Here is a 22444-nt window from a genome sequence, read left to right as displayed (position 1 = left end):
CCAGGTCGTTCCGGGCCTTTCTGTGTGGAGTTTGCATGTTCTCCCCGTGTTGAAACAACCCGCCGTGTTTAAATAGTTTAGCCAGCGGTGTTTTTGGTTTTTTTGCTGCCTCCAGCTTCTTTTGAAACAAAATTTGTCTTCTGGCTGTGGCAATAGCCACATGCCAAAAAACAACACACCTCCGACGTTCTGTGTGTGTGTCGCGTTAGGTCACGGCAGTTTCCTGCTATGACGACCAGCCACAGCTCGCCTTAGGAGGAATGGAAAAAGGAGGACGGGGCACCCCGGTTGAAGCGAGTCAAGGCGAGTCAAGTCGGTACCATTAATGAAAAACGCCATTAGGTTGTGCTGACTTTAGGAATATGAAGCTTCTTAAGATACTCCAAGAAATGACATCACAATAAGCAAAAATACCAACGTAGGCATTGGCAGACCCTTTGTATTGCAGAGTTCAAAGGGTCTTTGGATTGATTTGATTGATGTGCACGTGTTTTTCACATACTCTATCTTCTCATGGACCAAAGTGTTGATCAGGGAAAGTTCAAGAAGGGGCCATTCATACGTCCCAGTTTTCACAGCAGCTTGGTCATTAGCTGTAAAGACATCAGGTTCTGGACAGTTTGGGGTGTCTCAGAGTTGAAGTTGCGGCAATAAAATGTAATGAGGTTAAACTGTAGGAGTAAAAACATTCAGGTGTAGGAGAATGGAACCGAAGAAAGGAGATAAATCAGCAGCTGAAGCCGAGAAGAAGCTCCCTGTGTGTCTGTGGCTGCAGGAGTGCAGAGCTTGATAGAGTTGACACTCTGTTCTTAGCTAACTAAATGTTTCACCGGCTGACGGTCAACTGTCCACGGGTGGGAAGGGTGAGCGAAGACGGTTGCACCCAGGCCGGGCCTAGTGTTTAGTGAACAGTACAATGCACCGCAATACAATCAAATTTAGAATTATGTCCTAATAGGTTATGTTTCTAATATTGTTCCCTCTTCCCCTTTTAAAATTGTAACGTTTACTTTAACGGACCTACTTTTTACTTGTTATTCAAGTGAATTTATTCATTTTATTTATTAATTCAGGACAATGCACATTGATGAACCAGTACAGCAGTACACGTAAATGTGCCAGATTGTAGCCCGAGGGCTAATTTCCATCTGCAGTCCATTAGGCAGGTTGGAGTTACAAAAAAAAAAGACAAAAGATAGTTTAGTATAATTTATCATATAGTAGTTTATATCATTTAGTAGTAACATTTAGTATATAAAACAAGAAGAAACAGGACAATTCATTAGTATAAGTTAAAATGGAAACACAATTTGTTATTATGCTCCAGTGGAATATACTTATTCTACAGTAGTACAGTCAGTACAGCACACAGTTAGAGGTGGTTATATGTTTGGTTAGCTCTAAGCCACAGCTTTACTTTATACTCAAGTATTTTTGTAAGTATAAAAGTGAGGATAATTTCTTTAAAGTAGCAATCATTTTGTACAGTCTTCTTGTACACCAAAAACATTTCTACTTTTCCATCAACGTATGTTATGTTCACGCTACGAGCATCAAAAGCTACAAAACGGCCGAGCGCGGCCAGCTACACCGTCACACAGTCACTGTTGAAGTGTTTTTCAAGCTCTCATTTCGTTCCACATTTCGCTCCGCACCACACAGAAAGCTAGCATAGCAACAGCTAAATGAGCTTAATAACACAGTAGCACAGCTAACCCTGTGCGTTTTAAAACACATCAGTGGTTGGCACTAGGCCTGCACGATTCGGTGAAAAATACAAATCAAGATTTGTTTTGCTTAGAATTGATATCGCAATTCTCTGCCACGATTTTGTTTTTTTGACCATGACAAAACATAACAAATTAGCAGTACCAAACAGATTTTATTTTTGGCACCTATAGCACATAGTGCATCACCACAAGCCTGTAAACATAGAGGCTTCAATGAAGGGAAGGGAGAGCATTGCAGCGCTTTAAAACCTATTTTATACACTCTGTTTAAAACTCCCAGAAGAAAATAGCATTTCTTATGCAGTCGGCTCGTAAAATTAAATGAGAATCAAACTCATTTAAAAATTAAATACAGGGTGAATTGAGATGGTGATTTTATAACGATTAATCGTTCAGCTGAAAAAAGTTGGGCATCATGGTTGGGCATCAACATGTAGCTTCATGTCACCGACTTCCATTGAAAATGAATTGTATCTTGTTGCGTTGTTGTCATAGTGTGAACACAGCATTCATTTTAGATGATATACCTCAAAAACAAATGATCAAATTCCAGGGAGCCCCATCTGCACCTTGAGATTAATATAAAACCTCTATATCAATATAGCCTTTCCTTTGTCTCCACACTCAGGCCATATTTAACATTCTTTGCCCTGCTGCTGGTACTTTAGGGTCTCATTCATCCTGTTTTCTGGCGTAGTGATCATTACAGCCTACTGAGGTGGCCACCGTGGCTTTCAGTTTTGTAAAATATGTATAGCTTCTTTAAACCAAGTTTATGGTTTCCATTGAGGAAAAGTCCATCACTGCATCTACCTGTTACGTGTAACACCTCAACGAAATCTCTCAGGCCACATTATTGCATGTAGCAGTATCACCTCATGCCTGTCATCGCTGAGCCTTTAGTCACAGTTTCAGCTCATAGGCTTTCCTTGGTGGCTAAACTGGAGTATAGAGAACCACTTAGCTTTGTCATCCAGTCGGGGCTTTTAAATAAGACAATTATTCAAAAGGTCACTAACTGAGCTGCTTCCTAACAGGTAATGCAGGTTTTGTGACTGCTCTGATACTGGTGGTCACAGCAGACAATACGCAGCTCTTGCATACACCACATACCACACTAGCGTTGTTCACATGTAGCTCCTGTTTCCATGTGTCTCCTGCCTTCTAATTACATAACACTTGTGCTTTCATCTTCACATGCAGTACGTTCACTTTCATTCTGTATAAACTACTCTAATACCCTTTCTGTCATTTGTTCTAGGGTATTCATGGACCGTTTCCATTTGGACAGAGCTAGAATGACAAAGAACCCCCTCCCTCCCTCCCTCCTCACATCACACCATGGTGGATGAGGAGCTTAACACCCTGGGAGTCCTTAAATGCAGAGGAGAGGGAGCGGGGGGAGAACTGTTGTTTTATATTGACTCGTGACAACCTTCTCCTCAACCCTGTGGTCCTTTCCACAGAAACACAAACTACAGTGAGGGGATGGATTACATCCGCTACAGTGGAACATCCCACCTGACATCAACACCCGGATTCGCATGTGTGAATGCTTCATTTAAGAGTGCTATAAAACCTTACAAATAGATACACACGACTATTTTTTATTCCCACTGTAAAACACGGCTAATTAAAGGGAAAATCTACCCTGAACAACCTACATACAATTTAGTATTCCCATGGACATATGGATACTTTGTTCCAGGGTTCCTACACAGGTCTTGACATTTTGGAAAGTTGCAGAGAATAGTCCAAAATGAATGTGATCATTGATATTAGTGAGGCCTTGAAAAGTGTCCAATCTGGTATTATTTCAAACAGCTTGTGAGCTGTTAACAAAAAAGAAAAGTGTGCTTGGAAATACTCTTGAGAACATATTATGGTCATGTTTCAAGTATTTTTGTGGAGAATAGTTGGATTTATGCAGTTCAAATAACACATGGCCCAGGAAAAAGTATTTTTTTTATACTTGCACAAAGACATTAACAAGTCTAACATAAAATAAACAACAATTGTCAGACTTATTAGACCATTTCTTACATTACTCACTGTTGGTAACCCAAATACAAGTAACACTATTACATGTCTCTCAGGAGTCCACCATCTGTGTAATTACAGTAAAAAACAAACCCTTGTTTATCATGTCTGAAAGAAGTATTGGTTTCCAAACATTAATCAAACACCTATTGAACACCACATGTTCACATTTAAAAGATATTCAAAGATGGGGCAAATGTCCTCCATTTCCACTTTCGTAAAGAAAATATGGACCATGCCTGTGTAGGAACCCTGTCTCTCCCAAAGATAAAATCCAGGGAACCACAACACTAATCTGTTCTGTCTGCAGGTTTCCCACTTCAGACTGTATGAGGTGTGTGTGTGTGTGTGTGTGTGTGTGTGTGTGTGTGTGTGTGTGTGTGTGTGTGTGTGTGTGTGTGTGTGTGTGTGTGTGTGTGTGTGTGTGTGTGTGTGTGTGTGTGTGTGTGTGTGTGTGTGTGTGTGTGTGTGTGTGTGTGTGTGTGTGTGTGTGTGTGTGTGTGTGTGTGTGTGTGTGTGTGTGTGTGTGTGTGTGTGCAAGCATTTTATATGTGCATGTATGTTATAGTTTCTCTTTGGATTTAACTGACACAAAAATGGTGTATACTACTTGGGCTAAGGATGATGTGTCTGCTCCCATACAGATGGATATTACTGGCCGTGTACTTCTGAAGTATTGTTGAGTGATTCTGCACGTTTGGATGAACTGACTCACTAACTGCCCTTATTGTTATTATTTATTTGATATCTTGTGCACTGCGGATGCAAAGACTCCCATGTAAAGCCAGCAGGTGGTGCTAAAAATCTGAATTCTTCAACTCCACATCACGCTAAGTACATTGTAAAGGAAAAAAATGACAAGTTATAGTCTGAAACTATTTGAATATGAAAATGAATGGTTTGCATCAGCTTTATTGGCACTGATATTCTGTTACTGCTATTTGCACAACACTGTCCACCACTTGTGAGGATGAAACGTGAAACAATTTTTGGCTTTTTGTGAATTGTGATACCAGCATTTTCCAGAAGGTTCTGTTGGTTTGTATTGCTTTTCTGTTCTCCGCTCAAGGCCTATGTTCTTCACAGCTTTAAAGTTTGTGTTAAGTGTTAACCACAAAGTTTTACACATTAGTGTCATCACTCCACCTGTGATGTCTGAGTTGAAAAATTAAGATTGATTGATGTTTACGTTGGTCACACATTTAGGTTTTGCATACCTGGAAATGGGTTATATAGTCTGAATCTATGCTTTAGCTTTGCTATCTTCATTATGTCAGACAGTGCATTTCATCATGTAGTTTGGGCTTTAAAAGAAAATGGGAAAAGTTGTTGACTCCACGATGGTGTTACAATTTTTTTCTAGGAGGATATTTGAATTTATCAAACCTGATGTAGTTATGATCATCTAAATGTTATTCATCATGATCTTTAGTGTTTATTGCTTCTATGATCATGTGTAGCCCGTTTGTAAAATACACTAGCATTCTGTGTTGCAGCGCTGCTGTATTTGTACTGAGTCAACTGATAGTCCTCCTCCCAAACAGTATACACTGTTCTGCATTGCCTCTTTTAGTCACGTCAGTCTTTTTGTGTGTATGTATGTGTGTATGTGTGTGTGTGTGTGTGCTTCTTGCTTCTTGTGAGCTTGCTTGTGTGTGTTTTGGTTTGTGAGAGAGACAGATGGTGAGAAATCTGAATATTGCTGGATTCATTCTCTAGTTTTAGTTTGTGACTATGTACGGATTTGAGATGGGTGGTATGGTGAGTGGATGAGATGAAAGTTTACATAGTCCGTAAATAGCACATTTATCTGAAGAGAAACTGTCAACATAAAGCTCCCCCCCCCGTATCTATAATTAAACATTTGTATGATTAAATTAACACTGAAACAATGAGTATGAGTATGTTTTACTTCTTTTAAATGACTCCCTTCTCAGCTAATAGACTGTAATTGTAAAGCTACAGTGCCAGCAGGAATGATGTGCTACCTACTAAAATGTCTTGACAAACCTTGGATGGATTGGTGAAATTAATTTAGTACAGATATGAATGGTGTCTAAAGGATGAACCTTAATGACTTTGGTGATCCACGGACTTTTCCTTTAGAATGCCACCATGAGGATGATATTTGTCGTTGAAAATTGAAATGAAAAGTGAAATTTTGCATCGAATGGACTAATGGATTTCCATGTAATTTGTTAGATATTCATGGTGCCCAGTTTGTCAATTCATTCAAACTAATGACATCCCCTCAGCCTCTGCTGTACTAAGTGTTTAGTGCAGATTAGCAAATGTTAGAGTTCTAAAACAAGAACAAAAACAAGCGGTTGAACATGGTAAACATTAGCATATCATGTTAGCATTCAACTAGAGTGCAGCCTCTGTGTGTGTGTGTGTGTGTGTTTTAAAGGGCACGTGTAAAACCCACCTTTTCAATGCACACATTTGGGAATCTGTAGTACCTACCAACCCACAAACTGAAATAAGACATCCCAGTCAGTTTGTTGTGGGCCGCATATGAGAAAACATGGCTTTAACAAGCTCATTAGAGTATAAGAGTTTTGTGTACATGTATTTATTGACTCGGTCCTTATCTATTTCGACAGTATCTCTCCTATGCACAGGCCTCCAGTATGTGGTTTGTTTTGATTAGCGATATAGGACTTATTGCAGGTAGAATGTTATGAATTGGGTGAAACGGCCTCCATGTTGGTAACTAAAATTAAGCTTGGGTTAAGCAATGGTTGTTACCATTGTAAAAATACACTTTGCTGTATATTATTAGCAATGTTAATAATATTCAGTAAAGTCTTTGGCTGATAGAATGACGAAGTGTAAAGACAGAATCATCGTTAGTTTTTACTGTTATTCAAAAACATCTTTAAATGGAATCCAAACAAGCTATCAGACATCAGTGTGTCGTACTGACACGATGATACACAGTCTCCCCTATGAAATAAAATAAATGCATGACCAAATACTAAAATTCCTGTTTGTTTAGAAGGAAATGCTAGACTCTTTCTATATTCATAGAGTTCCAAAGAAAGATGCACCACCACACTTGCACATGCTTTTAAGTACTTGCAAGTATTGGTTACCTAAAGTCTGTGGAAAGCTTCTCGCTCGGGCTCCTGTGGCCCTTTGAAACTCAAAATGAATAGATTTTGCACAAATATTCATTGGTTGGTCTTTTAGATGCACATCTTCCACTACATGGACGTGAAATATTTAGTAAGGACATCATTATTTAACAACAACATGACAGCATTTCAATTTTGCATTTAAACTGCATTACAATTAAGTTAGTTGATACTTGTTCCATCTTACCATCTTCAAACATGGTAATTTGGGATGAGTCTGAGAGTGCAGCAATACCGGTAAACTGTATCTGTTTGTCTACAGTATGTGTGTGAGACAGTGTGTCTTGTGTGGGTGTGATGTCCATGTGCATGCAGGTGGAGAGCACTGGAGCAATTATTTGAATGGGGCTTGTGTAGACTTCATGTGACAGGGTACTGAGGACAAATATTGACTTTTGTTTCAGTGTGGATTCTCCAAAGCTGCTATCATATCAGTGATCTCTCACAGCATTTGAGTCAATAGGGTTGTTTTGTTAACAATGGATAACTGTCCATCATTTATTCTAGTCAAACAGACCTTTAGCTCGAGGCCTCGAGTGCATAAGAGTGAAGAAATGAAGAGATGGACTTTAGAATACTGTCTGCATTGTACTGTACATGTAGGGCCGTTGCCATTGTGGACAAGCACTCTAGTGCTTTTTAGTAATTTATTTATTAACTTTAGTGAAAAAGAAGATTGTCATGTGCAGAGAAAAGGAATGCATACTGGGGTTAAAAAACAAAAGTTAAATATAAAAACGTGTGTTTTCCAATTCAGGATCACAGGCGGTTTAAAAATTCAAATTTAAATAAAATGTTTCATGGAGAAGTGGTTGCTGCAGTTGAATCCTTACTTAACATCTATTCTGCTGATCCTTATCTGTCAAAACTCAAATCAAGTTCTCCATACTGGCTTGCCCCGAGCAATGCACAGCAAACACCACTCACCAAATGCATGCTCGGCTACACAGCAGTGACATTAGATTTTACTTCCTCAAAAACTAAAATATGACCGTCACACTGACTCATTCAGTACAATGGAAGAAACTGAATAGTGGGTCTGACGGGTCAAGTGGTGTAGTCTGTGATGGAGATAGGAAGCAGCCGTGTTTTTTCATACACCATCTGGTTGATAGAGTTCCTCGGAAGTATTATTGTTAATTTTCTGGGTGGGGAGCGATGTGGGCATCATAAATGACTAACATGAGCCAAGTTTACTCAAGTTAAAGACAAAGATACTGCAATTAAATAATACCGTGTAAGCAAAACTCTTCATTCCAAATTCCCCAGTACAAAATGTGCTGAATGATTAATATCAAAACGTGTCAAAATATGCACAAAGTATAAAAACTGGTCTCTTTTAGAGTAATCTTTTTCCAATTTCATATACTCCTCGGTAGCAATATATAGCCTTTATTGCAAGACATGTGTTTGATCATGACAAGTTTAGCCTGTAAAATCTTCAGAGGTAAATATTCACTGTAGTTGATTAAAATACATATGCGTCTTTAACGTAGCGGAGTGGAGGTATAAAGTTGCACAAAAAATACTGAGCTAAAGTAAGCATGGGGCGTGTGTGGTAGCAGTGGTGTAGTCTAATGTATTGGAGTGGCAAAATGTCTGTAATCTTCTTCTGTGATCGTTTTGTAAAGCACACTGTGATTTAAATATCACAGCTGCTTCATATTTATTTGACGGTGTGTGCTGGTGATGGCGTAGTGGATATAACACATGTCTTCAGTGTGGGAGATCTGGGTTTTATTCCCACAGCAATACATCAACCAATGTGTCCCTGAGCAAGACACGCGACCCATAGTTGCTCCAGAGGCGTGCAACCTCTGATATATGGCAAATTGTAAGTCGCTTTGGATAAAAGCATCAGCAAAATGACATGGAATGTAATGATGGGATTGGGCTATCAATAATCTATACATTTACAATGTAGGCCTACTCTTCTTGTAGTAACTACTAAGACTGATCAAAAGACCCACTGACATCTGGCTTCAACATCCATCCGACATCCATTCATTTTAGTTAGGTATTTATCGGCCTTAGTTCCCATCGGCAGTGATGGAAACAGCAAAACCAGATGGAAATGCTTATTTTCAGGTATTTGTTGACACGATTCTATGACATTTGTCGCCTTTGTCTGTAACTTCTGTCATCACAGCCATCAACTCTGTCCGTCTTAGTCCAAGCAGAGCTCAGACATTGTTCCAAATTAGCCGGCACCAAGTTTGAAAGAGATACTAAATTACTAACATAGCCTGGAGTACTATAAAAAGAATCAAGCACTGTAACATTTTTCACAAGCAAATAAACAGAAAGCTATACCTGTGTATTGGAAATTGGTAAGGAGTCTATTTTAGTGCCTGCCTACAATGGAGGTGGATAAAGGGTATAACTGCTGTGTAAAGTGCTAAAATAAGGAGGTGTATATTTGTGTTTGTGGTTTCAGGTATTTTTTGGATCGCATCCATACAACAGCATACGCCCGTTCTGTTTCCCCAAAAAGTGTGAAGCTTTTGAAGTTCTTGTTGTTTTAGTTTCTATTCCAATTCACGAACACAGTCCTCAGCAGTAGTATGTTCCAGAAGGGATAATCCTATGCAATTTGCCTCCTACATGGTCATCATTCACCTGCACAGACATTTAATACACATTTCACCCTGAGGTGAGACGTGTCCCTACCTTTTTCATCAAGTGTTGGTGAATACAGTTGCTTTGTAACTACACTGTTCTCTGAAGAGGACTTCTGTGTTTAGGGATTTTCTTCAGTTGAAAGAAGCTCTACCTTTACCTCCAGAGATTCATAATTTCAGCAATTACTTCTTCTTCTTCACCTAAATGTGTCTCGTGCTGTGTGTCGTCTCAAGCAGGAAGCTTTCAGAAGGGAAATTTCCAGGTTGATGCTTGTCAAAATGGGCACCAGTGGTAAAGGTCATCAGCACTTGTCACATTGTGACACATTGTCATCTGGTTTTCAACAGCATTCAACAGTTCCAATTTCCAAGGAACATTATTCTTGCTGACTCAGCCCTTTGTCTGGTGACATGCAAAGATGCATGCGCTAAAGGTTTGACTGCTGTCTGTTGAAATAATAAATTGGATGTCCTGTGATCATGATTTAAAACTGTAACTTTCCTTATGTGCAAACAACAAAGGTGACAAATCAGTCTAGACTGGCATTTGTCAAGTTATCTCTACTGTTGGTCTGCAGGGGAAAATGTCAATAATGAGATAACATGAAACTCAAATGGTTAAGCACTGTCAACCAAACTGGTGCAAACCAAAAAAATCCACTTATCAACATTATTGAAAAGTATGAAGAGGGGTAAGAAAAAAGACTATAAAATGAAAATTTGTTAAAGGAGCTGAACAAAAGGGGGGGGGGGATTCCATCCCTACAGCTTTAATACTTATTTCGTCATTGTTCATTTCTGCACTGAGTGAAGTAATTGTCATGACTCTAATAATTCATAACCAAATAAACTTTTGGTTACCCTTTACTTGAAGGTATCTACATAAGAGTGACATGACACTGTCATGAACGGGTCATAAACATTATAAGCAAGTCATAAACATGTATGACATAACAGTTCTTTAAGTAAGTGTCATTTGGTTTTGTCATGACAAGTAATAGGGTTCATGTGTCATGAATGTGGCATGACAGTGTCATATCTCACTCTTATGTAGACACCTTCAAGTAAAGTGTTGCCGAATGTTTTTGTTTTGTTTTTAGGCAAATTCTTTAATACTTTTCTTAGCAATATCATCAGCAGCTATAATCAATATTTATCTATTAACAGTGGATCACATGGCTACTTGTATATGAAAGTTATGAACCACTCTAGAATTATCACCCGACTCTGCACTTCTCCTCGGCTCCAAAATAACAAGCTGAAAGACGTTATTTTTGGAACCGAGGAGAAGTGCAGAGTCGGGTTTTCTCTCACCACGCTTATAAGCCTTGTTTTCATTAGGCATGGCCATTGACATGCTCAAACATGGGTTGCATGTACAGCAGTTGTTTTGTTTAGGGACACACATTTGTTTAGTGAAATTGATAGGAGAAGGATTTATCTTCGTTATCCAATGTTGCGAATTTGTTGAAACGGGTTTGTGTTGTGTGAAGGCCCTCTGACAGACAAACTCTGGTAAACTGCTACTAGCCCACATACATTTCTACTAATACTGAAATTTTCAAACAAGAATTAGAATAACATTTGTTTGCTTTCTTTATGTGTTTTCTTTGGCACCTTTTCATGCGTGATTAAAAGTGCTTGTTGTTCTGCATGTGTATCACAGTTTTGTGTCAAAGAAACACATGCTGGCACACACTCAAATACACACATTTTAAGTGCTCTATTTTGTGACACTTATGGGACTAGAAAACACCGCCTGCACCACACAGTCAGCTACCTTTTTAGGGCCTTTCAGACTAAAGGCTAACTCATTTTTTAGGCATTTTTAGGCCTTGAGAGAGAGGGAATGACAGGCAGCAAAGGGCCACGGGTCGGAGTTGAGGAGTAAACCTCTACATATGGGCGCCCGCTCTATCAACTGAGCTGTCTGGGCGCCCTAAAGGCAGTCCATGATGCAAATCACGTTTGGTCTGAAAGGCTTAGAGTTGACATGGACCAAACAACTGTCTAGCTCGTCTTTTGATCGGCCTGCCAATCATCCAGCTTGTGATCAGGCCCAACACTGACAACATCGGTAGGCTACCTCTAATCTACTGCATGTACATATTATAGATGACTGTGTTTTTGCAACTATAGGGACCGATATTTGATTGGTTTATCAGGAAAAAAACTCATCCATGCAAGGGTAAAAAAGATATTTCAAGGATTAAAGCTCCTCCACACCCTTCCACTACTGCATGTCATGTCAGTTCCTTGCATGATTATACCATATTTAGACCTCACACCTGTGTTTTTTTGCACATCTGCAGGACCAGGCATGTCTCTGCAGTGCAACTGTTAGGCAGCATAATGCATTGGCAAGCTGCCTGGCTGTTGAAGTGGAACATCAGGAAATGGATGTCTAGTCACTCTCAAACTTGATTAATGTAAAAGTTGTCTAATAGGAAATCTAATAGGACTCCATTACTCACAGTGTGCTGTTGAAATGTAATTAGTTGTATAAATGAATGACATGTATTCTATCAGCATTCCTGAAACATGCCTGACTAATAACTGATTTTCCTCCCGATTTTCTCCCAAAACAGTTGGAGGAGCTATCATAACCAAAGTCAGAGACGATAATACCCTTCATACTCATATTATATCCTGGCAATATGACCCACATTCACTCAACAAGGCTTGGGTTATAGTGTTGATTGAATTTTGCTAAAACAACTCAGGTGGGTCATTGACTCCTGTTTACTCTAGGGACACCTGCACAAGCGTTATGTCGAGATCACAGTTGACAAATTGTGGCTTTGTATTTGACATCCAGTCTGTAGCTTCTTTTCTTATCATCTTTGAACCATGAGATTGTTGTTCTAGAGCCAAGGAAAAGGTCAAACACTTGTTGAAGAAACTGCCATGCAAATTTTGTAGATGGACTGGATATGGATAAAGCCAAAAGCAAACAGACGTTTTCTTTTCCTGAAAAAAATCCAATTATTTCTTCTTAATATGAGTCAAATGTCACAGTACAGCCAGTTTTCATTTCAAGGCAATGTAAACTGTATACATTAAACTGTATGCCAAGTCCGGAAATACAAATTGTTCTGTGCAAGCATGCCTCACAACACACAAAACACACATGCATGTGTTAATGCACAAGCACACACACATACACATATGCAATTATTACATTACATATTCCAATGAAAGGCGCCTGTCATTGCTCACGGTTTGATTTGGTGTGTCTACAAACACTAGGCTGCTAAGAAGCTTTGACGCAGTTTGTCCACACCCTCTTTGTATCTCACAATTAGTCCATTCAAACCATATCAAACCCACAGCTCCTGCATTGGAAGTAAAAGAATAGAAAATATGTCCTGGAACAGAAAAAGAAAAGGAAACTTTAGGATTTAGTGGGTTGCTATCAGGCGACTGGCCATTTAGCGACTTACATGGTAAATTAAAAGGTAGATTAGAGGGCAAAGATTAGATATACAGTAGTCTCAAAGTACTTTTATTGTTGTGGGTCACCACAGCTTTGTTAATAACAAGCTTTTCTTTGAAAGCCTTTTCACAAACACCTGTTCTTTCTATGCTTTTGACGGAGCCACATTGTTCAAACAGGCTTGAATTACGCAAAGTGCTTCTCTAAAAGAAACAGTTTTTCCTTACAATGCACGCATCACTTTGTAGTCGGCAAACAGAACTACACAGACAGTTTTTACATTTGTGGTTAAGATAATAAAGCCAAATAATCAACTATTTCAGTGGTGAGATGTGACGCTGCCAAAAGTACTGTGCAGTGATAGAGATCTTAATATGTGGTTGTTTTTTTTGTTATTGTTAGTTATAAAATCACCTAAGTAACGCCAATGCAGCTGGGAAACCACTATAAATGAGTCTGGACCCTTATCATACCATTGTCTCAAATGGTGTCGCTTTATAATAGAGCCTAAATGTCATGCTAAGATGATGATTAACCCAGAATGTAAAGCATAATCTTCTTTTTTTTCCATAGAAAAGCAAATCGTGACACTGCTTTAACAAACATTTAACAGCCATTTGTGCGTGGTATATAGATGACGGAATAGCAACACCTTGTTTGGACTGTCCAATGTTAAGACATAATGTCAATATAAGCTCAGGTTTAAGGCCAACATGGGATGAGAAGTTCTGAAAGTGTTTTGCATCAACAGTTCAATAAAACTTAATCTGATGACAAAGACTGTGTGATATGGTTATAGTTCTGAAACAAGTGAATATGTGGGCCTTGAGTTACAATTGTTTTCTCAAGTCACAGTAGCAAGGAGAAAGACATTGTTTTTTTTGGCTGATTTCTTTTTGTTGTTGTTGCATGACACAGACATGTTTAAAGATTTTGCAATAAACCCTGAGGCTGCAGCTCTATGAAATAATCTTGTCTGTGTATGAATATTAAGTCTTTGTTTTCACTTTAATTGTCTGACATTGATTTTCAACATGTATTAGACAAGATGAACTTCATTTTACAACTTAAGTCAGTGTTAGCAATTTCTTAGCCCCCATTGGCGGCTGTGGCTCAGTGGTAGAGCGGTTGCCTGCTAATCGGAAGGTTGGTGGTTCCCCGCCCCTGCAGTCATTGTTGAAGTGTCCTTGGGCAAGACACTGAACCCCGGTGCTGCGCAGCAGAGTGTGAATGTGTGTGAATGCTTATCTGATGAGCAGGTGGCACCTTGTACGGCCCCGTACAACGGCCCCGGCCACAGTGTATGAATGTGTGTGAATGGTGATAGTTTCTTGTAGTTGAAAAAAGCGCTTTGAGCAGTTGTTAAGACTGGAAAAGCCCTATATAAATACAGCACATTTACATTTAGAGGGACAGTTCAAAATCTAAAATACATATTTTTACTCTTACTTATAGTACTAATTATACTATACATCTAGATTTCTTTTGGTGGAAGTTGCCCAGTGTTGGTGATAGCAGCCGTAGAGATGTCACCCTTCTCTCCAGTATGATGGAACTAGAAAGGCGCTCGGCTTGTGGTGCTCAAAGCGCCAAATAAAAGTCTGCTTCCAGAAATCATGACACGGTTACTCAAGATAATCCACGGACCTGGTTGTGAGCAGTTTCATTTAGGAACTATTTTCTTTCTACCAATCTAAACCTTCCAACCGTTTCACCGTGCAGAAGGACGCATGCAGTGCAAGATGTAAACACTTCCAAAAATCCAAACTAACCCTTTAAAGCAATTTCAATGTAAGTATTGGGAGACTAATCAGAAAACTATTTATGGTCATTTTGGAGTGGAAGATGAATAACAGTAACTGATAATGCTTTCTATGTACATAATATAGGCTTGTCGATGTTGTCTTAAGACATACTTAAAAAATGTGAACACATTCTTTAAGTAAAGGGCTTTAACCACACTGTGAGTTAAGGCGTAACTCTCGCAAAATGCAACTTAGGGTCTTTTTGTAAATGTACCCGAGTCAAACTTTAGTTTAAAAGCAAAATTAGGACGGAAAGGCAACTTTAAGATTTACCAGATTATTGTTTTCGGTCCAATGGCCTTTTGAATGGGAGAGCTAGGTGCATTTCTATGAAAGCATAGAAATTTAAAGTCAGGGTCTCTACACATGAACTTGAGCACTGAGAACAGTGTTTGTGTACACAGAGTTGGCTAAAAAAAAAGGTTTTGAATGACTTACTTTAGCAGTTGTTGTTTCCAGGCGGTACCATCTCGCCAGTCGAAAAGTGGTGATATCCGAATGCGGATGAACGGACTCCATGGGAGGAAATGTCATTCTTAAATGAAGCTCTTTTTTCAACTACAAGGTCAATATTGTTTTTCACTAACGAAAAAACAACAAATTATCCGTGCATTTATATGGAACTAAGCTTTAGGAGCTTTCCATCTTTACTTTCCTACCCGTTAGGTTGCATTCGGAGATGGTAGCGCCCGGAAACTACAACAACAGCTAAAGAAAGTCGTTCAAAACCTTTCTTTTTAGCAAACTCTGTGTACACAAACAATGTTCTCAATGCTCCGCTCACGTGTAGAGCCCCTGGGGGAACTTCGAGCAGAGGTTCATGTTATGTTGAGCCTTTTTTGAATTATAAAAATAATGATTTTGACGCTGTCATAGTAGTGCCCCAGCTCTCCCATTCAAAAGGCCATCTAATAAATTCCATCTACCAATATCACAACGTAACTAGAGACCATCTTGCAATGGGATCACACCATCCTAGACGCCATATTGGGCCAGGTTTGAAAAAGGGGTGGAGTCAGCGGGCCCTTCCCTACTTCCTACCCCACTTTTTCTGGCATTCTTGCTCAGACCACTCCCATCTCTCTGCATTCATTTTGGTCTCAACTACACACCTGGGAAGTTTCGTGACTGCATCTTGCAGAGTTGTGACACAATCAAGGTGATGAAATCTGGCTTCAGATATGTAACAACGTAGTCCCCTCAACAGTCTCAAAACTTCAAAACAAAAACAACTGGTTAAGATGAGCAAAAAGTTTGTGGTTTGGGTTAAAGCGCTTTAGACATGAGTACCGATTCCCTCAAAGGTGCTGTAAGGTAGGATTGCGACGATCCAAGAGGGAGAATGAATGCGTGTGCATGAGCAGTGATTAACGTGCAGTTAGACACCCCCCCTGGCCCTGATTGGTGCATCTGAACAGGGAGTGGTGGAGTTTTGCCGAACGCACTATAGGCTGTGGGTGGTGCCAGAGGAGCCAGATTTCTTTTTTTTTTTTCTTTTTTAATTACCTGCTTTATGTAGTTCTACTGGAACATAGGGTCAGTTTCAACAAAAATGTCAGAAAGCTAGTATTATACAGTAAGTCTTACCTACTGCATCTTTAAGTAGTGCTTCAGGGACACAAACATCAGTCCCTCGTGTGAAAGTCCTGTTTTTTAGGACATATCCACCACCCTGACCTCCTCCCAGTGCAATGAAAAATTGCTCATGTTGCTGATATACTGTATTATTATGTATGACAGTATTAGATTTTTAATACTAATGCATGTGGCTCCTAGTTTATATCCACCACATTCCACTTACGTGATTGCTCCGGTGCCGCAGGAAATTCCGCCAGATGTCCCTCTTTTCGGCCGAATGTCCGTTACCTTCCGCTCTGAGGACTGCGGTCAACTGCTCCTCAGGTCTCTGCAGGGTAAATCCAGACAGCTAGCTAGACTAGATCTGTCCAATTGGAATTGTCTGTTGCACGACTAAAACAACCTTTGAATAAAGACATGTTCCACCAAAACAAGTTCCTTCTGTAGCTCCGTCCGGTGCTTAGAACCGCCCATGATGTTTGTGATTAGTTTGAAGAAAATCCCATAAACCAGAGCAGGTTTTCCCCCCACATAAATGTGAGGGGTCGTGATATGGTTTTTGGGGTGGAATCATAGACTGTAAAAGAGTGAACGCAGCATCTGTGACATAACCCATTGGTTTGTGGATTGCCGTTTTGAAGCCTTGAGTTTTGCAAAACGGACATCGCCATCTTTTTTTATTTGCAACTGGATGTGACCATTTTTGCGAGAGGATGGAGCTGGGGAGGATGACGCGGCCAAGCCAGTGTTGGTTATGGTTGTTAAAAGGAAGGGGATTGTTAACCCATCTGAAGCGAGTCATCCAGCAGAGTTTTATAGCCTGGTCAACGCGGACCTCCGGGTACTGAAGCCATTCATCTGCATGCATGGCAGTACAGAAAATTGGCAAACTTTTCCTCCAGTTACCAGCTAACATTAGCCAGCTAGCTTGGTTGGCATAACGCTGAACTTTTTATGCCACCAAATGTTCCAAATAACGTTGATAAAGTGAATTCACATAATTACAGCCACGAGGACAGCACTTAATTGCCACACAACGAATGTTTCTGGCAGCGCCCTTCCTCAGTGTTTGCCGAAATGTCAATGGCAATAAATGGCAATAAATTCTATCAAATTGGAGTGCTCTCATATCAGCTTTATTTATGATTATTCACTTTTAGGCTCCAGCATCCAGCCTTCAAAGCTTTCTATGTATCTATGTGAGTTATCCATTTTTTATAAAGTGAATACAAACAAAGAAAGGGTCAAAGTTTAAGTTTTAATATACACAGGGCCATGAATACGCACTGCTAAGCCTCTGTCCTGAGTAATAAAAAAAGCAAGAGCTAGAAATATTTTTGATATTCCAGTACTTAGGAAAAGACAGCTACATCTTCCTCACCAACATTTTAAAATAATCCAACAGTTGTGACTGTCCTCTAAAACACCTATATGATCTATTGTGCATGTGACAGTCGTCTGAAATTACATAAACATGTTGAGTAAGGTTTATCTGTAAAATAATCACTGGGATAATGATATATCATTGTATAATTTGGAATGTTAGACATCAGACCAATATAGTTTTCATATTTCATGTGTGCACTTACGCGTATTGCCAGACCTAATGTCAATGACCTGAATCGTAAACATTACACAAGGTGTTAGCCATAGAAATAATAAATATCGATGGGGATTCCATATTCTCTGCTTTGTTAGTGAATTGAATTTACCCTCTATTTCATGCAGAGTGTGTTCTTTAAATAAAGTTGCCTATCCTTGAATGTCATTCATGCAACACTTAATATTAAAAGTTCTTTATTGGTGCTATAAAAAGAAATATAGTATATATAATGTAGACTACCACCATAAAAAGAACTCTGGCCAAGTAGGACTCAGTAAGTACCAAGGAGACGTTAAAAAGAAGCAGATTGCAATCTCGCATTGCCAGACCTTCTTCCACAGCGCTGCACAGGAGGGTCTGGCTAGTCCACACAGCATTCTGGGATGGGAGAAAAACGTCCTCTGGTTTATTGGCAGTTCTTTAAACCAATCGCAATTGTCATGTGCAGTCAGAGCCACAATGCAGCTGCAAAATAGCCTCGGGAAGGAGCTTGTTCTATGGAATGTGTACCTTCAAAGGTTGTTTTAGTCGTGCAACAGACAACTCAGATTGGACAGATAGTCCAGCTAGCTGTCTGGATTTACCCTGCAGAGATCTGAGGAGCAGATAACCATAGTCCCATAGTCCTAAATCTGCTTCACTTGTCATATTTTGCTTTTATTGTGACACCCACTTTTCCACCACAGCCAAACCTTTTTGCAATATTTTGACTTGTAATTTTCAAGTTTAAGATGAAAACACCCGAAAAAAAACAAAACAAAAAAACGTTTTCAGGTATTTAATATACACAGGGCCACTGCCAAGCCTCTGTCCTGATGACAGGTTGATGTGAAGCCCTGCCCTAAAGCATTCCCTGCTTTATTGTCTATTTTAAAATAAATAGGACCATCATTTACAAAATGAACATCAAGTTTTAGTTGGATCTTTAATAAATGTTAATACATTCATGAGATCATGCTTTTTAAATTGAAAAAATTGAAAAAAGAAGGTAAAAAGTGCAATATTCCCCTCCAAAATGTTGTAGAGTTGTAAAATGGAAAGACTAAAGTTACAGAGTATATTCTGTAGTGTCTTATCACTTTTATTTGTCTGTCACCTAAATACTGAGGTCAACTAGTAGTGTTTGAGGAGGTCTGAGTCTAATCTGCAAGACACATGGCACTTCAGACACACACACACACACACACACACACACACACACACACATACACACAAAGTAAACACAACTGCCCTATAAATATAAGTTGCAGTCAATGGAGCTGGAATTCCTTTGCACTCACTCTCAGAGTCACTTGCCCTCACTTTGTACACACCCCCAGCAGGTGCTTTCACTTGAAGTGTGTTTGCAGTTGTGCTTTAGGCTGTGACTTTCAGTTTAAGTGTAATTCCACCAAAGAGCCTGAGAGGGTTCGAGGCCTTAAGGCTGGGGTCTGTGTGACACTCATTTTGGGGGGGGGGGGAAACAGATTGAAGGGTGCCTGCTCCATCTCTGTCCTCAGACAGCGCCTGGACATCCCGTCTGAGCTGAGCTTTAGTCTGCAACAGGGACCAAAAAGGCCATCCTTCATCCCGCAGCAGGACCAGAGCTGCACTGCCTCTGCCATCATCCTCTGGCCATCAGAGCATCTTCGCCTCGGTAAGAAGACGCTGCTATACATAATGTCTTAAATATGCAATGTGATGTCTTAGAATACAGATTTAGTTTTTTTTGCTTGTTCACACCATTACTATTAACTGTTAGAGAACCCTTTACCTTTACTGTCGGATGTTGATGTCATCATCTCATCTCTCAGGGAACATGAAGGGCATCTTCTATGCAACTTCCCTGGTACAGGATTAACAACGTTTATAAATAACTTTAGTTACTCATTAGAATCTATAGTTATAATTTTACTCGTGCACATGTTTAAACACTTGTGTACACATTTAAAGTTTTGGAAGTTAAAAAAACAAAAAATAAATATTTATAGCCAGATGTTTGGTTAGTATAAGTTCACAGTTAAGAACCTTTACCACCCACAATATGGTAAATTGTCTTCGGCTTCACAACACAGGTTTAAAAACAACATAAGACTTATTTTCTAAAGACAGATCAGTTGTTTTGTTACTTTACCCACTCATTTCTGTTTTGTTTTCTTTGTGTTTGCTGTGTATCTTTCTCACGTTTACCGTTTTTTTCGTTTCTTGTTTCTGTGTATGTCTAATTGCATGTTTTATATAGGGAGATAAAAAAAAAATGTGGTGAGAAAAAAGTTGGCTGGGGGCATTGTTTGCTATTTGATGCCAAAACCACAACGATACGCTGACACGTTAAAATGAAATGTGTCCCTGTCTGCGATGAGACCCGGAAATGTTTTTTTTTTTTAAGGTGGAAATTTAATATGTCTGTCACTATAATAAGAGTAAACTACAAACAGAAATAACAGAACTGGACTTTCTGCTCTATTTGTTTCTGAAGGTGAAGCTGCCTCTTGCCCTCTCATTCAAATCTATCATGTCACGCTGATCTTTATCCTTACTCTACCGCAAACTTTGTGTGTTTGTTAAATAAAACGCCAGCTTTGAAAGGATCTCTTTCATGGAGTTGGCTAAAAGCTGTGATAACTCTCTGAGAGATTAAGGAGGGGGATTTTTAAATTAAAAAAAAGCAAGAGTTGGAAATATTTTTGGAACCCATCCATTACTTAGGAAAAGGCAGCTGCATCGTCCTCACTAACATTTAAAAAATGATATAACAGTATAATAACAGTCGTGACTGTCCTCTAAAACACCTACAGTATATGATCTATGGTGCATATCACAGTCATGTGAAATCTGAAATCAGATAAACATGTTGAGTAAGGTTTATCTGTAAAATAATCACTGGGATAATGATATTGTATGGTAATATTTGGAAAGTTAGACATCAGACCAATATGTTTTTCATATTTCATGTGTGCACTTACACATATTGCCAGACCTAATGTCAAGGATCTGCATTGTAAACATTACACAAGGTGACACCCATAGAAATCAATAATTTCTATGGTGATGCCATATTTCTCTGCTTTGTTAGTGAATTTACTACGTTGAATTTACCCTCTGTTTCATACAGAATGTGCTATTTAAATAAAGTTGCCCATCCTTGGATGTCGTTCATGCAACACTTAATATTAGAAGACCTTTATTGGTGCTATAAAAATAAATATATGTAATGTAGACTACAACCATAAAAAGAACTCTGGCCAAGTAGGACTCAGTTTGTGCCAAGGAGACGTTAAAAAGAAGCAGATTGCAATCTCGCATTGCCAGACCTTCTTCCACAGCGCTGCACAGGAGGGTCTGGCTAGTCCACACAGCATTCTGGGATGGGAGAAAAACGTCCTCTGGTTTATTGGCAGTTCTTTAAACCAATCGCAATCGTCATGTCCAGTCAGAGCCACAATGCAGCTGCAAAATAGCCTCGGGAAGGAGCTTGTTCTATGGAATGTGTACCTTCAAAGGTTGTTTTAGTCGTGCAACAGACAACTCAGATTGGACAGATAGTCTAGCTAGCTGTCTGGATTTACCCTGCAGAGATCTGAGGAGCAGATAACCGTAGTCCCATAGTCCTAAGTCTGCTTCACTTGTCACATTTTGCTTTTATTGTGACACCAACTTTTCCACCACAGCTAAACCTTTTTCGCAATATTTTGACTTGTAATTTTATTTTCATCATCTCCACTTTCAGGTTTTTTTGTATGCGTAAATCAAAAAGCAGAGCTTGTGCTCACCTGAGGGTCGACAGGTGCGTAGGAGAAGACCATGGGTCGACAATACAGAACAAAATGTCTGTGTACCGGAAACATTAACTTATCTCAGAAGAGGAAAGTGTGCCGGAGTCTCATGTTCTGTTAAGCACAAATTGAAAATGGGCTAAAAACATGTGGATGAGAATTGAACATTAGCCCACATAGGCCAGACATGAATAAGTATAGTTTGGCTCTCCTATTCATTTCCATTGACAGGCTGCCGTTGACACCTTCTCATTATACCACATGTTTTGTGTAATTTTTAAAACTGATATTGAAGACCAGATCTCTCTGATCCTCTGTCAACCCGCATGTTACAGTTAATCCAGCTGTGCCAGCATGCCTTAGGCCTCATGGTGAGAGTCTCCATGTCTTTGCTAGCGCTGCAAAAATAGTTGACACATTTATGTCTGCAGCCATTCGTGCTACACCTCCAAATCTTCAGGTCCAATCTTTACTAGCTCTGCAAAAATAGCTGACTTGTTTATTTCTGCAGCCATTCATGCTACACCTCCAAATCTTCAGGTCAAATCTCAGCAGTATGACTTTTAATACCTGCATCAAAATGTATTTGGACCAACAACAAAGCTTTTGCTTTTACAGTTTTTTTTTGATTGCTAAAAGGTTTCTTTTCCTCGCCACTGTCGCATTGTTGCTTGCTCTGGAGGGAACTACTTGAACTGTTGGGTCCTTGTAAATTATAGAGTGTGGTCTAGACCTA

At 39.4% G+C, this 22444-nt stretch overlaps 2 protein-coding genes across 2 annotated transcripts in view; both read left to right on the top strand.

The window, feature by feature from the left end:
- Positions 1-3858, top strand: part of ilrun (inflammation and lipid regulator with UBA-like and NBR1-like domains) — an 8625-nt gene extending 4767 nt beyond the window's left edge. Inside the window, exon 5 of the mRNA XM_032513475.1 lies at positions 2992-3858. Coding sequence (XP_032369366.1) covers positions 2992-3027 — 36 coding nt within the window. The 3' untranslated portion in view covers positions 3028-3858. The remainder of the gene's footprint in view (positions 1-2991) is intronic.
- A 15370-nt stretch (positions 3859-19228) lies between these two features.
- spdef (SAM pointed domain containing ets transcription factor) overlaps positions 19229-22444 on the top strand; it is a 13602-nt gene continuing 10386 nt past the window's right edge. Inside the window, exon 1 of the mRNA XM_032513474.1 lies at positions 19229-19589. The gene's annotated coding sequence lies outside the window, so the exon portion shown is untranslated. The remainder of the gene's footprint in view (positions 19590-22444) is intronic.

The sequence above is a fragment of the Etheostoma spectabile genome, chromosome 4 (genome assembly GCF_008692095.1).
Source record: "Etheostoma spectabile isolate EspeVRDwgs_2016 chromosome 4, UIUC_Espe_1.0, whole genome shotgun sequence".
In the NCBI taxonomy this organism is placed as follows: domain Eukaryota; kingdom Metazoa; phylum Chordata; class Actinopteri; order Perciformes; family Percidae; genus Etheostoma; species Etheostoma spectabile.
Note: the sequence above shows the minus strand (reverse complement) of the source record. Positions and strands in the feature narration are given on the sequence as shown.